Below are 16,451 nucleotides of genomic sequence, written 5' to 3'. Positions count from 1 at the left end.
TCTCCGTCTGGCTGCTTATCTTCTTTAAAAGCTTGAAGGAACTTAATGTCTCTCTAGATTTCACCACCACCACCAAAACAGGCTTGAAATGCTGTTAGAAAATTTAAAACACTTGTGAAGGAAGGAGGATGAAGAGAATCTTTTCAGTGTGATGCATAGATTTAATTTGCATGTAAAAAAAGCCACTAAGGATAGTGACTTCTAAGAAAGAGAAATGCTATTACACTTTGAACTGTAATACAGACCCTTTAAAACATTGTGTTTGATTCAATAATGAGCAGTTACTGAATCAATCCAAAAAAAGCCTCAAAAGATGGTGGGGAAAAATTACAGATATTAAGTACATCCTCTCTGAATCTAATCTTAAAGCTGTAACTCTTATATTGCCCATTTGGATGGAAAAGTTGTACTTTTTATTGTCACTTCAACCTTGCCCCATGTCTACTACAGGGTTTACTGTAAAAAAACTGTTTAGTGATGCTACAGACACTTAGTTTGTTGGGATGAGTTATTGCACACGCATGGACCAACTCAGCTGAGCAGATGTACAACATGTGGCAGGGCCTCTGATCTCAAGTCTGTGCATATGGAATGAAGACCAGGACTAAAAGTATTGTATCTCCTCCTGTTTCCCAAGTTTCCTGTGATGTTGGCATGCAGTTAAAGCTCATTTGATCTCTGTCCCAGTGCAACTAGTGTTTCTTTTTACACAGTGACCACAACCTTAAAATGGAGGAAAGAAGAAAGCCCCGGTCCCAGTGTAGTTTGTCAGCTTATGGACAGGGAAGCCTCTGGAGCCTCTGGAGCAGGGGTGTCAAACTATTCCTGCATTTATACAGTCCTAAAATTACATTCAGCCCTTTGAAGGCAACCGTGAGGCTGATGTGCCCCCTGCTGAAAATGAGTTTGACACCCCTGCTCTAGAGGAAGGTGGCATGGACTTGAACTTCCCACTGAGAGGATGCCCCGAACTTGAATTTCCAGATAGGTGAATTTTTGTAACCACTAGCAAGTTAATCAGTAGTGAATATTTCTTCTTAGAAATAAATGGTCATGCAGTACCAGATGCTGATTTGTCCTGTCAGGTATTAGACGTGGACTGCGATACTTGGCTGGATTGGGTTCCCCAAACAAGATGAGCAGACAGATCCCTGTTTCTAGAACCTGACAGGTTTGAGCGTGAGCCAAGTTATAAGCTATTCAGCACTATCAAACTTCTGCAGTTTTAGATATGTGCAAAAGCAGAGCTCTTGGTGCCTGACCAACTTTATAGGTGTTTCCTTTGATCTTAGATTTAAATGGCTCTAGGCTTTAGTAACAGCTATATATAGGAATGACTTTTGGATTTGGGCAGATGATAATTGCCTGAACCTTTTTTGGACCTATTCCATGAAGCTTTTAACTTGTTTATAATGTCTTTTTTGCATTACAAACCATAAACTTAATGTGCTTACTGGTTTATATGACAATAACATTCAATTCTATTTCAGGGCTTTTGTTTTACCACTTCAGATATTTGACCTGCTACAACTTTCAGCACAGAAATACGCTCCTGTGATCTTTTCATCTTGTGAAGTTAGTCTAATTCTCTCTGCTCTGCAGTTTCTAGCAGTTAGTAAGTCTTGGTTGAATAGAATCTCTCAAGTTACAATTTGTCTTCCACATTTTAAATTACACGTGAAATGTACAACTTTGTATCCTTTATTTGGAGATGTGTATTTAACATTAATTTAATAGTAATATTGACATTAAATTATCTTTTAATTTAAAATATTAGTTGCCTTAAACTGCATTCTAGGTTATAAATTCGGGTTTGGGAAATTAAAGTCTTTTCTGGTTTCATTCAGGCAAGGGGCATTTTTAATATATTCTCTCTTCTTTTAGCAATATTAGCCAGAAAACAAAGAAATAAGTGCAATAATTAATAATGGTAAAAGTGAAGAATTGTGGTAAATATGGTAACAAAAGTAGAAAAGGCTTTTAAAAAAGACATATTCTGGTCATCCATGTACTGTTAAACGAATCTTAAATTTGGTACTGTTCAAAGTCTTATTAATGGTTTCATAGTAATTAGAGAGTGCTAAAAGAGAGGGGTTTTTTTCAGAGCAAAAGTAGATAGTTTAACAGCTTCCAGTCAATGGAATGCATCAAAGCCAGAGTAAATTCCTACTCTCAACAAATTTTTCAGTTCCATTTTTTTAACTACTTCTAAGTAAACAATTACTGTATTGCAGATTCCAGGAAGACTAACAAGCTTGTCTGTTTTGATAGCAGCAGCTTACAAAATTGTAAAACATAATGTAGTGTGTCTTGCCTTTTATCATGAACTCTCTAGTCAGCAAAGCTCTTGAATTTCTGCCCCGCAACAATTTCTAATCTTATGGGTTCCTCTCTCCATAGAGAGGTCTGTGGACTATGAGGACTTCTGGGAGCAATGTTTTATCAGTCACCTTTTGGAATTTTCTTAGGCAAGCTGAGAATAAATTGTGTTGAAAGCCATCTGATATGTTATCTAAATGTAAAATGTCTCATTTTTAAACCAGTTCTTAAGGTGATAAATTTGACAAAAAAAAGAAGTCAAGTAGTACAGATAAAGTATAATAGCCATTGAATTCTTGTAAGTTTCTCTGACTCACAAAAGTATTGTAGTTGCTAAATTCCTCCATCTTCATATAGTTACATTTTTGAGCTACAGGTTTTCTGGTTTTGTCCTTTTTTATATGGAGCTGCTGAGATTTAGGGGTGAATCAGAATGCTTGAAAATCAGAAGCTAATTGAAAGACAAAACTCTGTGGAAAACTCAATTCTCTGGGCAGGTTATGAGACTTGATAACATTCCATGCTTATCTCTGAGCTCTGCAGTTCATACTGTACTTGATGCTTGCTCTTCATGAATAATTCCTATCCCTCTCTTCGTTCTTTAAGTTCAGCAATATGGGAGCAGAAAGAACCAATTCATTGTCCCACTCTTGATAGGAAAAAGAAAAAAAAAAACTGAACAGGAAAGAGGATTAATTTCTTCGAAAATAATACAAAGAAAGCAAATGCTTTTAACTGGCACTTATACATTGATTGAAAGGAGTGAAAATAATTTTTTCAGAGAAGTTACCTGATGCTCGGTTTTTGAAGTCTACTAGAATCCTTCCACTGATTGCATAATGTGTGACATACCTTAAGGAACTGCAGTTTCTATTCTGCTAGCGTAACTTTAATGGGTTCACAAGCAGCTGGCAGGTCTCAGTGCAGATAAGTGGGGTAGCATCCATGAGCATTTGCTAATGGGGCTCTGCAAGGATTGGTTCTAAGACCTGCACTGTTAAGCAACTTCTATCAGTGACATGGAAGACGGCATAAAAATACATTCCAAAACCTACAGGCAGTGTAAAGAGATCAAGAGATAGTAAAGCACAGGACACCTGCACACGACAATCTGGGTTGCTGTTTAGGTTAGCTTCAAATTAAAGGAGCATTTTTCTGAGGCCAAATAAAAGCTGTGTAATTATCACAAAAGATAAAGTTTATTTCTTGACAGAAGGTGAGAGGTTCTCTGAAAGACTGAAAATGTCGGGGATTTTTATATGTGTTGAGAGGAGAAAGCCATGGTGGATGATAAGCTGAAGGTGAGCCCCTGGTTTGACATCATGGCCAGATGAACTAATGTAATCCATAGTTCCGTGTTCATATCATCATTAAGCAGGACTAGAACAGTTGCCTTTTCAGTAGCACTAATGTATTTAGTAAACCATATGAATATGTTACTTACTGTCTCTGTAGCTATAGACAGGATTGACTGAAATTTTGATTTGTTCAGATTTAGTTCAGTAGTAAAAAAATTCTTAAGCTTGAATGTTTGCTTTGATTTTGTATGTTCTGATTCAAACAACAATTGAACTTAATTGGTCCTGTGGCCTGTGTGGGACAAAAGATCAAAACTAAATCATCACAATGGTCCTTCCTGGTCTTAATATATTTACTGTAACTTTGTCAGTTGCAGCTGAGAGTCATTTTTAATACTTCTGTGGTCTTTCTTCTAATAGTAACAATTTGAATGGTTTAACATAGTCCTACTGCTTCCACGGATACTAAAGGGATCCTGAGTGTTAATGGCAATACTGCCACTGGCCTGCTATTTTAGAAGAATAGGTGAAAAACTTAGGAAGTTGCATACCTCACCACGGTAAGCTTCCCTTTTCCTTTGCTTTCCTTTTATGTTCAACATGGAACAGTAAAGAAACTCTGGGTCCTGTTACAGTAGTTACTTGATTCGTTTTTAAATCCCAGAGTTGCACAACCTAGCTTTCTCAAATTACCAGAGAACTGTTGCTTACAGTTTCTGTAGCTGTAGACAAAACTGATCACTCTCTGTTCTGTTCCTTCCATGAGATGATACTAAAATCCCCTCCCTCCTCACTTTCCAACAGTCTGTCTCTTGAATGAGCCAGTTAACTTGTGTTCATTTTATGAAATTCACTGGGTGTGAATAACCTCTAGCTAATCTGGTGGTAAACTTCTGATTTGGACCATGCCTTTGCTTATTTTCATTGTTCTTTTGTCTTCTCATTCAATTTAAACACGTTCCTGACTATTACCTGTGTGATATGATCAGTTAAAGGACAGCATAATAAATAGAGGCCGCCTTTGCAGTTGCCTTTTTAGGTATGTTACTTCAAGTTTAAGTGGGCTAAGTATGTTCTTTTTTAATGTTTATGTAGTCGTCATCGTCCTCGCTGTCTTCACCACCATCCTCATCGCAGCCTCAGGTTAGCCACAGCAGAACGAAGGCTTCACCATTGTGTCACTCTGCATCCCTCTCCTGGGCCAAACGTAATCATGTAGGTCCTGCAAAGGCTACCAGTCCGTCAATCCGTCTTCGTCGTTGGCGGCCCTTGATACGCCTTCCATCTGTTGGGCTTCATTCTGTTGTAAGTGTAGTCCATCTTCAGTCTTTTCTTACTCTGACACAACTGGCCTTCAGCCATGTAAAACTTTAACCTTCGAGGCATCATTTTTTGTTGGGGTCTTTTCTCAACCATTCTTAGGATTTCTTTCTTCCTTTTATTTTTTTTCTTTCTTTCCCCCATATCGGACAGCAAAAGTACATCACTCCATGCTTTGCTGTCCAGGTATTTTTGATTCAATACACGTGTCAAATCATTTTCAAAGCATAGATGAAGTTTGCCCTTCATGAAATAGCTTTTTTTTTGCCATAGGCTCCACATCCAACCTCTTCTTTTCACCTCATCTTCATGATCGTTCATTTGGATGTGCTAAAACAAGGAGCTTCTAGTTCTTTATTACATTATATTATTTCTTCTGTGTTTGAGACCTGGTTTATGTTCTCATATCCTAAACCTAGTCTCCTTTTCTTTCATTCTAAGTCTTGCTTAATGGTCCTTGAGTATTTCAGTAAAGATGAAATGTTTCCTGTAATCCCAAGGAGCTGGCTTACTTTCTCACTTGACATCTGTTTCTTTATCCAGTTTGTAGACATACATTCTACTTGAAGGTGAAGGGACTCTAATAAGAAAAGCTCGTCATCAAATATCATACTTACACTTTTTTTCTTTCTTCACTCACAGGGCACAAATAAATCTTGAAAATGTAGAAAAAAAAATTACATGCACAGAATAGCCAGTATTTCTAAACTGTCCTATGGTCACCATCAGAAACGCTAAAGTGCAAGTGTGGTTTTAGTGATATTTCATCCTGCTTTTAAGGAGTGATCACACTTTTAGTACACACAAAAAGATCTTGATATGTTTGGAATCAGTGGTCTTAATGCAAAATACGGGCAGTGATTTTGATTTTCTCATTTTTTAGTAATGACCACATTTCACCTGTGTTACTGGAAATTCTTTTTTGATGTATGTGGATTTTTTACTGAGGTGAAATAACTATTCTGACAGTGGTCCAAATAATTTCCTTTTTCATACAGATCTGTCTTTCCAGATGTGGAAATCCTTCTTAATATTTTGTTGCTATTAAAAGTTAGTCTCCAAATGCTTCCATTTCTTGATAGCTTTTATATTTTTATCCTGATGAGTATCTCAAGATGAGAGCTTTCCCCAGACTTCTTTATATGAATAATGATTGCAATTATTAAGTATCTAGTTTTCTTGTAATCTTCAGAACTATGGAACATTCTTGATGTTATCATTTGGAGCTAGTTAAATACCTTGGGATTTGAGGAGGCATGGAGTTTAGCACAGAGTTAAGTTCTTCCCAACTTATGCTTCCTCCCTCCATTTAATACTCATGCCATTAACACTAGCAAACCTCTGACATTTTACCTGGGGACTCTTTTGTTTGTTCAGCAAAAGTTGAAAAATTCTTCATCATATTTCTGTAATTTGAAACTGGGATCTTTGATGAATTTGAGCTGTATAAGCTTGTTGTTGACAAAAGACTTATGAGGAAGACTTGAGCTTGGGTGTGCCTGCCTAGAACAGAAACATTAATTGACCACGAGTTTGCTTTAACACTAACTAAGCCATGACTTATCCAGGGATGGATGTTACAGCATGATCTGTTGTGATTAGACTAGAAAAACACTGTTGGCAAGTTGAGAGTTTTATTTTCTTCAGAAAATTTCTAAAAAAACCCCCCTCCTCCATCATTAGCAGTGAGCATTTGCTTTGAAAATGTTCAAAAAATTCATTAAAAAAAAAGTGGCCTTCAGTACAGCTGTATCTGGCAAAACAGAAGCTTGCCACTAAAAATAGTTTTAAAATACTACTCCTTTACTACCCCGAGATCCTGACTGTCTCCATCTGACAGATTAAATTTCACAGTCTTTTATGCAAAGATTTATCACTGAATACAACATAGTCTGGTATTTATTGGTAACTAAAATATCTTCATTGTCTTTATACTTTTGTATAACGTACCTTTCCAAGAAGATTCAAGTACACATAAATTATATGTAGTTTACTATGTAAAAAAAGGCAGCATTTTGGGGATTAAACCTCTCTCAGTTGGCTTGGTAATAAATATTACCTTGTCTTTCAAGTTTTGTCCTGTCAATGCCCATCAACAAGTATTATTAGTATAGCTCTGATCATTCTGGTAAATATACAAAGTGGTGAATTGGTCTCAGCATTGTAGGAAAATGTTCAATTATTGCTTTTATTAAGAAATCTGTGCACTTAAATTTAAAGAGGGGGAAACATCCTGTATATTGTGCTTAAAATACAGTTGAACTTTCTTGTAGTTCTAAGTACATTTCTACCACTTAAACACTGACAGGTAGAAAATAGGTTGTTTCAAAATTAAGAGCAAAAGTCTTAATGATGTGAGACTGTATTTATGCTCCTTAAATAAAACCACTTTTCCAACTTTGAAATTTTTATTGACTTTTTAGAGTAGGTCTCCAAATAAGTTAAGAACACGTAATAGAAAAAAAAAATTAAAATACTGTCCTGAAATGTTCTGTGCAAACTTGATAAATTGCAATAGATGTGGCTATTTTTTAAGCTATAGGTAACAACATGCTTCCTTAGTAACGTTGACTTTTTATCAGTCCTTGTAATGATCTCATATTCTTCCAGCTGTTCTTTTAGTTTAGTGTCTCTGCTTGCCTTAGGATCATTTTGCTGCCTTGTATATGTCAAGCTAATGTCCTAATTCTTTTTTCTTTTCTATGCTTCTCAAGTTGGAAAACATGCTCTTTTTTTTTTTTTTCTCTTCTCGTTTACCTTCTGTGTCAGATTAGAATTTCTGCTCTTTAAAACACACAATACCTATTTAGAGCAGCATACAGCTGAATAATCCCTCTTGCTTATGGATCTAAAGGTAGATTTGCGTTTGTATAAACTTTCCATATCCAGGTGCTCTGGTCCTTGGTAGAGCCCATCTCTGAATTTCACCTTCTTGCTTGACATCCTCCCATTCAAATTCAGATGCTACTGTCCTGCAGCTGGGAATTTTACCTCACCTGAGACCTCTCTATTTTAGCTATAGTCGAGGACACAGAATTAATAAGCTTGAAACAGCTTGTCTGCCTTAACAGCACGGTAGAAAAATACATAAGGGAATGCTTAGCCAAGGAACTTCTTGTCCATTCTTGGGTCAGCACTCAAGACAGTCCCTCAGCACTTTGCTTGTAGAAATTCTTTTTCATTATTCTGGACAAGGGATACCTTGATCTAAATTAAGCTGTGTATGTTCAGCTGTGAAACTCTAGAGCATTTCAAATACTGTAAACTCACTGCAGTATATTAAGCATGAATAGAAATGTCACTGTTCTGTGAAAATAAGCCAGAAATAATCTTGCTGAAACTTGTGATCATCATTCCAGTGGTCTTTGTTTTAATTGCAGTATTATAACCAGGATTCAAATGCCTTTCACAGGCCTACATAGTACGTTTGCCCAAGCATGTTCCATGCTTCAAAATGGAAATTACAGGCACCTAATCTACCCAATAGCAATTGCATCACTTTTTCCCCTTTATTTCAAAATTTATTGAATCCAAACCATACCTAATGTTCTGTTATGTAAACTTCATTTCTGAATATGTTTTTCTTTGGCTTCTTATAACTTCTCGTGAGTGAAAATGTCTAGTTAAACCCCTAGGATTTTTTTTTTCTCTTAGACTTCAGTTACTTTTGTTCATGATCTTTCAATTGGATGTATCTGAAACTTTTTATTCATCAAGGTTCTGCAAAATTGTATTTTCCTTATCAGCCTTCACCGCTTCCAGAACCTGTCAGATTCTTGGTGCCAATTTCTTGACTTAACACAAGTGGTGTTTTTTCGTTTCCGTCACTACCTGTAATGCAAAGTGTTCTACTGAAATGGTTTGTGAGACTTCTTGTTTCATTCCTTTCTCTTAAGAGCAGATGTAAGGAAATAATAAAAATACAAGATTTAATTGGAAGAAGTTGCCTGAAATCTGTCATTGAACCTGTTTTTATAATGTGGTCTTTCATAAATAAATTTTAAGCAGGACGTGGTGAGGACTTGTTCAGTATGTCTATGAGAACAAGACAGGTTTTTTTTTTCTTTTTCCCTAATTGTGTGTTTGTCCCAGAAATGCAGTTTTGGGGAAAAAAAACCAGTTGCACATCAAATTTGATGAACAGTTTTGTTCTAAGTTAGCAACATCTGAAGATGAAAAGATTTCAAATGCATGAAAACTGAATACTGACTTTTAGACTGCGATCATGATCTAAATGCATTAGCAAGATAAACTGCATAGGTAATGAAATATACTTTATCAGCTGATATGATTGGGCAAACAGTGACATAGGGGTGTACCATTGAGCTTCTGAAGGTTAGTGCAACAACAATTAAGAAGACTGTTGCAGTTGATGAGGAGAGGGCAGTACGCAGTGTGGTGAGGGGTAAAATTGGGGAATTGCTCAGTACAACAAAAGGGACTAGGAAAAGTTATCACTTGTGTAGTAAAAACTTTGGGAAATGCCATTTTAAAAACTACTGATTGGAAATCTGCTAGTGAAGAATAACGGAAGAAATGTAGAGGTACCTCTTTGAGAATACGAACTAATGGGTATTGACATGCTACAGATCAATTAAACTTGACTTCTCACAGCAGTCATCCGTTGTTTATTACTTCATTTGAGTGTCCAGCTTAGCAGAGAAGGCAGTCAAATCCGCTGAAAAATCTGGACTTGGTCACTTAGGTGCTTTTAATGTGGCATCCAAAATTAGAGGGCGTGACAACCTTGGCTGTCACTTTGGTATATGAGACTGGGTATTCATTAAGATATTGATATCATGAAAATATGCTATATTATTATCATTGAGTGTTATATCAGTACCTCGAGAACAAATAATAGCTGAGAAGATGTTCTTAGAACCATCGCTTTGAGCACTGAACTTTTTGCATTTTTCTTTCTTCAAACCAGTTTCAAGTCTACTGGTCATGATTTTCCGGGCTTTTTTTTTTTCTTTTGAAGAGATAAATTGGAAAAGTGATGTCCACTAACCCATACAACCAAAACTTATTTCTTATACTAAGATTGAAACCATAAGATAAGCTTCTGTGAGCTATCCAAGATGCTGGTATTTGTCTTCTTTCTGTCTTTCCTGGATGTGAAAGAAATATAAATTTTATTCACTGAGTGCTACAGTTCTTCAGAAGACTTGAAAAATGTGTCTTGAATCCCATAGGTTAGTTCAAAATCCTGATAGACAATCATCTTATTTAGACTTCTGTGACTTTCTACTTCCTTGTGGTTTGTAAATGCAGTCATTCAAATCTGCTGTCTCCTTTTGCATGTTGAGTGGGCTTCTAAGTGAAAAAAATCTAAAGGAACAGATCATCCCAACACTTGACTGATGTTCACGTTACTCTGGTCTTTGAGAAGAAGAGTAATCAAGAGAAAATCCTCTGTAATTGTTCTAAAAATACTACCTAGTGATGAACATGCAGGCAGACTTCTCAAAGCTGTTCTCTTGTTCTTTTAAACATTCACACAGACTGTTTTATTAGAAGCTGAAAACTTGGCCAAAGGTGTAGCTTTTCAAGGAGACCACGAAAGACATTTCCCTGAAGCTGACATTCCTTCTTCTTTCTGTTCCTTTGACATTTAAAATCTTCTGGTTCAAGCGTTAAGAGTTTCTAGAGCTTCCCAGTGAAGCAGAAATTGGCCTGATGAGGCTTCTTTTCATGTGCGTGTCTATGTGTGCGTATTTGTGCACATATGCCGTGGATGTCGCTTTTGTCCCTAAGGAGTGGTGGAGGGATTTCGAATCAGATTCATCACACTGGGAAAGTTTAATCCAGTTACTTGTCTGCCTAAGTTGTAAGCAACAGATTTTTGTAATAGAAAGTTTTACGTCATCTTGACTATTCAGACCTTATTGTTTCTCTGTGTTTATGATTACACAAATAATTTCTGTCAAAAATGATCGAGATGCTAATTTTTCAAGAAATGTAATGGAACTACTTGGTACTAAATTTACTAATATCTACGTTAGATGAAAAGAAATCACAAAGGAAGGGGACTAAGTTATAACATGTGGTAGAGACTTTAAAAATGGCGTGGCACTTTCTTTCTATGAAGCTGGGGAATTAAAAATGTAAAAACATTTCTCCCGGGTTATGACAATAGCACTTTATGGAAGCAGGTTATGTAGATTAGGCATTTATGAAAAGTCAGCAGGACACTATAGGACCAGCACTATCTTTAAGTTAACTCTATGAAAAGTTGTTTGGTTTTTTTTTTATGGCTTCTATATCCATCTCCTAGCTGTATATAGGCTCAGCATTCCAAGTGTGCCAAGTGTCCCTCTATAGAAAAGGTGTTTGTTAGGAGCTGGCAAAGAACACAACCCTCAAGATGGTCAAAGGCACAACTGTATTTTGTTCTAAATTTGATCAAAAACTGAATCCTGAACATCTCAAAGTCATCTGAAATAATGATACTTCGAGCTCTTCTAGTTAAAATCAATTAAAGCCCAGGTGGTGTATGTATGTTCAGATGAAAGCTTTTATGCTGTCAGTAGTCTTTCCCCTAACCCTGTAATTCCTTGAGCCTGGATTTCCCAGTTGGTTGGTTTAATTGATCAGTGAACAGCCATGAAGTCGTATGTCTTCACAGGGATTAGACACCAATGTGGGATTTGGCATCTTTACCAACTGCAACCATTTTTTATGTCATGTCACCTGAAGCTGTCACTGCACTTCAGTCTTTTCTTGGTATGTAGTGATGATGCCTATGATGCCACTTTGGAATTTCAGAAGTTTCTGAGACAAACAGCTCTAGACACGTCTGATTGTTTTCCTTCCTCCCCACCTAAGATGTGTGAATTGTAGCTTGGGAGGAGGGAACAGGTTAACTGTGCTATAGGTGGATTAGGAGAAAAAAATATTTTGACCAAGTGAATATTTTCAGTTTTAAAATGTACAGGTTCAGCGTTCAGCCCTGCATCACTTAGTTATGGGAGGTGGATTAGTGGAGGAGTTGCTATTTATATGAATATTTATTTTTAATGTTAGTGTATCTGAGCTGATTCTACTTCTAATTCAGTAATGAAAAATAAAGCTTTTATGTAGACCTATAATTGGAAATACTTCCAGATACTTTACTGAAAGGATTGTTACTGACCCGTGCATTTGCAGAAAGCTTCATTATATTCCAAAACGTTCTGCAGTGTGACTTCTGCCATTCTGTATAGATCCACAATGTGCTTTTCATTTGTGATTTCTCTCAGCCAGGTGTTTTTGCATATTATGATGATATGTTCTCGTTAACCATACTATGATAAGGGTTTTGGTGAACACAATTTCTTTTTGTTTTGTTTTGTCTTGCAGGCACCAAGTATAGATGAAAAAGTAGATCTTCACTTTATTGCATTAGTTAACGTAGGTGGTCATCTCTATGAATTGGGTAAGAACACTTTTTATCTGTTCTCTCCATTTGTTTGAAACAAATACAAGTAGTAACGTTGTTAACTATCAAAGTTTGAGAGAGATTCCTTGGTTTAATGTAGGGCTTAGGTTCTTTTCAACTGCATCGTAGGCTCTGGGGTTCTGTCAGACACTTGCAGCTTTCTTCCCTGTTTTGGAGGGCTTGTCCTTCCTTCTACTCCCTCCTATTAAGATTAAATGGTGCTGAATACTAGACTGTGTCTAAACTCCCTTTATGATTTACAAGGACAAGAAGCAAGAAAGAACTGATAAACCCTCAGAGTTTCAGAAGGGAAAGTACTATGTTATGTCCCTGCTTGTGGAATTAATAAATTAACTGTATGCCACTTTAGAAGTGTTAACTATATTATTAAATAGTGTGATACAGTTTAAACTAAAATTATGGAGTCAGAATTTTAGCCAGATAGTAATACTTTGCAACTCATTTGTTATAGGTTGGTTATTTTTTCTTCTACCTTTTTGCGGTCACTAGACAGTTAACTGTAAAACAGTAGTCTCTGTTTTCTGAATTACAGCTGTTTTTTCCCCCTCTTCAGATTGTGTAGCACCAAGATCTGCTCAGACATTCACTAATGACTTCGATCTTAAACATGTTGCTGAGCAACTAGATTTTGCTGCAGGCCCTTCAGAAAACTAGCAAGTAGATCAGGATTTTAAAACTGTAGGTCACTGGTCTTTCCAAACATCTTTTTTTGCAGTATTTTATAGTGAGAACATTTTCATCTTTTGAAAATCAACATGTAATTACTCAGTGCCCTTAACAGATGACAACTGATTATAACCTGGGTCATAAGCGGTATATAAGAAGTGCTTACGTTTAGGTGATCTGAGGGATATTATCAGTGATAAGTCATGAACAACAGGCACACAGTTCTGTATTTTTTGATGCTGTACGTCTGTCAGTGAACTAGATCAAATAGCGAGGCAACTACTGTATCATGCAACATAAATATTTTATGGCTCTAAATTTGAAGGCTTGATGGATGGCTCACTCTTCTAGTTGTGTGCTACGATTTCCATGTTACCTTTTCATTGTGCATTAATTTGCTCTGTTTAAAAAGCACACTATAGACTATGATTACGATGTTCAAGTATTCTCCATAAGAATTATGCAAGATAAAACCCACTTGAAGTTTTGCTTAAATGTAAAAAAAAAAACAAAAGCAAAACCAAAACAAAACAACACACCAAAAAAAACCTAAAAATAAGCATATAGCTCAACTGGATAGTGGAATGCTAGTACCACTATTTCCTTTGTTCTTAAAATAACTTCTCTCTGTACCAGCAGAATAAAGAAAAAAATAAAAAAGAATACTTCAAAGTAGAAAAATTGGAGAAGGTTTTTCAATTAATCCACTGACTTCAGTCACTGTGACCAGCATGTGGGTTTTGGCAGGCAGAAAATGCTAAGGAAGCACACGGATGTTAAACACTTTTTTTGCCATAGAAAACATGTTATTTATAGGCACATGAAATTGAAATGCTGTTCTGCCAAGATGTATGTTTAAAAAAAAAAAAATTTGAATCAAACTTAGCTTGCAACAGTACAGGGCATTCAATTCTGTTTCCTTGGCATGTTCTGAGGGTTTTGCATTGTTGTATCATCAATCATGGTTGTTAAAATAATGAGCACCCGCTTGTTCATGCAAATGCAAAAGTTTTCTAACATCAAATCTATTTTTAGTTATGGAAAATCTAGTTTGGAAGTATTGTAAACTTCGATGAAATCTTTGCGGAGTGAAAAGTCTTTAAAAGGGAGGACAGAGCCAAAAGAGAATTTGGTCTGGCAAATACTTAGGATATCCTGACATATGTTCTCATACTGTTAGCTCTTCACAAGTAACCTGAAACATATTTGTATGAATAAAATTATTTTTAAGATGCTGAGAACTATAGCATTATTATATTATATTGCAAATGGGAGAAGAAAAGAATTGACTATAGTAACCATTTTTAAATGCTGTGAAGGTACTTAATACTTTTAAAGCTATTGGGTTTGTTTGCATATTTATTTTAAATTAATTTCAGTTATGCCAGACTCTTCAAACTGGTGGGTTTGGTATCTCTTCTGTCGTGGAGTCCCTGATCGCAGCTCTGAATGACCACAGATGTACAGCTGTCTGCTGTAAATCCATTAAGTGTAGTTGAAATTGTTCTTTTCTATTTGAAAAACTGAAGTACTATGCCAGCACTAAAACAACCGCAACCTCTAGCCTTAAAGTTTTCAAATAAAATATTAAAAATGATTTTGTTATTTTGCTTGGATTTTTTTTTAATGTAACAGACTATACGTAGTGACACCGGTTGAAGCAGTCAGCAGTGGAGGAGAGACCAGGGAACAGTTAACTGCATGTGGGATTCTTTTATGAAAAATGAGGTAGCATTTTTGTAAGGGCAGAGCAAAAAATCTGTTCAAAGAACTTTAACTGGAAAAATGAAGCTTTTCTGATTTTATAAATGTGTTGTTTAATCCTGCTTTTTGTTTCAACAGATGGGCGCAAGCCATTTCCAATAAACCATGGGGAAACTAGTGACGACTCTTTTTTAGAGGTAGGAATAGAAAACTTTCTTAAATGGTGTTATAGAAAATTCTTGCTATATTTCCACAAAATGTATTTAAAAATAGTTGGACAAAGAGTAGAGCAAGTGGGATGGTAAGACAAAGTTAGGTTTACTCAGGTTTAAAATGAGTATTTTGGAATGCTCATGTTGTGACTCTGGATGACAGTATAATACCGTGATAACAAGGAATGTCGGAAGGGTTGACCGTAACAGAAGACCACACTGACTTTTCTTCTCTGCTGACATTTTCATATACCAATACTCCTTTCAAACTGTACGTGAGATGAAGTCATCAGATTGAAAACTTAGGATATTTTTTCATTTTCTTTCCTTTGGTTTAGTTACAGTTTGATAGGTTCCATGCTAGACAGAAGTTGATTTGCTTTCTGACACTTGGTAATAATCCTTCATCTCCAGTTTCGTGGCTTCTTTTGGGTATTTCTTTGTGTCAGGAGCTCTTTAGCTGAGAAATGAACTGGGAAAGGAATACAGTGAATTGGGAAGACAAACTGTCATCCCCACAGAACGATGCGAAGTTGAAGCTGAGAGAAGGCAATGCAAAGATTTGACTTTTATGATGTCCAGACTGGATTAGCTTCACAAAAGGAAGAAACCAAAGAAACTAGGAAGGAAGCAAACAAAATCTTTTATAGTTTAGTAGCATAGACAAATGCCTGTAAAGTTTGCTCACAGTTTGTGCTTGTTTGGGCAGGGAGAGAAGTTGGATAAAGCTTTCCTTCTTTCATATGTCTTTTTTTTCAGTTTTACTGATAACATGTGTTCTCCAGATTGCACCCTAAAGCTAGATGAAGGAATTACTTATAGTCTTTCACTTACCCCACACAGCTTAGATTCATCTTGAGACAAAGGAAACATTTCTGAATACAGCAGTACTAGTAAAGGCAAACTTCAGAGATGCATTTTGAAAGTCAGACAAGCAACACATCTGTTGCACAAAGTAATATTCAGTCACAAAAATCACTGTTGCTAAGGTTCTGCCTAAAACTTTTGCTCTCTGATGCTGCCTGTTTGACCACTGTAAATAATCTTGAATAGTGGTAATTCAGATCAGAAATATAGTTTATGTAGATTTGTCATACTATTTAGTAATCCTTTATGAAAAAAAAAACACAAACAAAAAACAAAAAACAAAAAAATTTTGAGCATAATTTGTGTAAAGCATATCTTCATATTTCAGTTGTAGGGTTTTTTTAATAAGTATGATTTATAATGTTTGTTTGTTTTTTACTATTTTTTTCCCTAGGACGCAATACAAGTTTGCAAGAAATTCATGGAACGTGACCCAGAAGAATTAAGATTTAATGCAATTGCACTGTCTGCAGCTTAAAAGCCTTTTCCAGTGGTGCTAATCTATTGCAATGTATTGTAACAATAAAACTGTTGCCATATGTTAATAGTACAAATTTTGATACTTCCCTAACATGTTGATTAATTGTAGCATACATGGAATAAACTTTGCATTTCTCCTTGCTA

General features: G+C 36.0%; 1 protein-coding gene across 1 annotated transcript in view; it reads left to right on the top strand.

Moving 5' to 3' along the window:
- Positions 1-16,451, top strand: part of UCHL3 (ubiquitin C-terminal hydrolase L3) — a 41,476-nt gene extending 25,025 nt beyond the window's left edge. The window contains exons 7-9 of the mRNA XM_065649445.1: positions 12,279-12,354; positions 14,887-14,945; positions 16,222-16,451. Of these exons, the coding sequence (XP_065505517.1) occupies positions 12,279-12,354; positions 14,887-14,945; positions 16,222-16,305 (219 nt within the window). The 3' untranslated portion in view covers positions 16,306-16,451. The remainder of the gene's footprint in view (positions 1-12,278; positions 12,355-14,886; positions 14,946-16,221) is intronic.

This window comes from Caloenas nicobarica, chromosome 1 (assembly GCF_036013445.1).
Source record: "Caloenas nicobarica isolate bCalNic1 chromosome 1, bCalNic1.hap1, whole genome shotgun sequence".
In the NCBI taxonomy this organism is placed as follows: Eukaryota; Metazoa; Chordata; class Aves; order Columbiformes; family Columbidae; genus Caloenas; species Caloenas nicobarica.
This window is presented reverse-complemented; position numbering and strand designations above follow the sequence as displayed.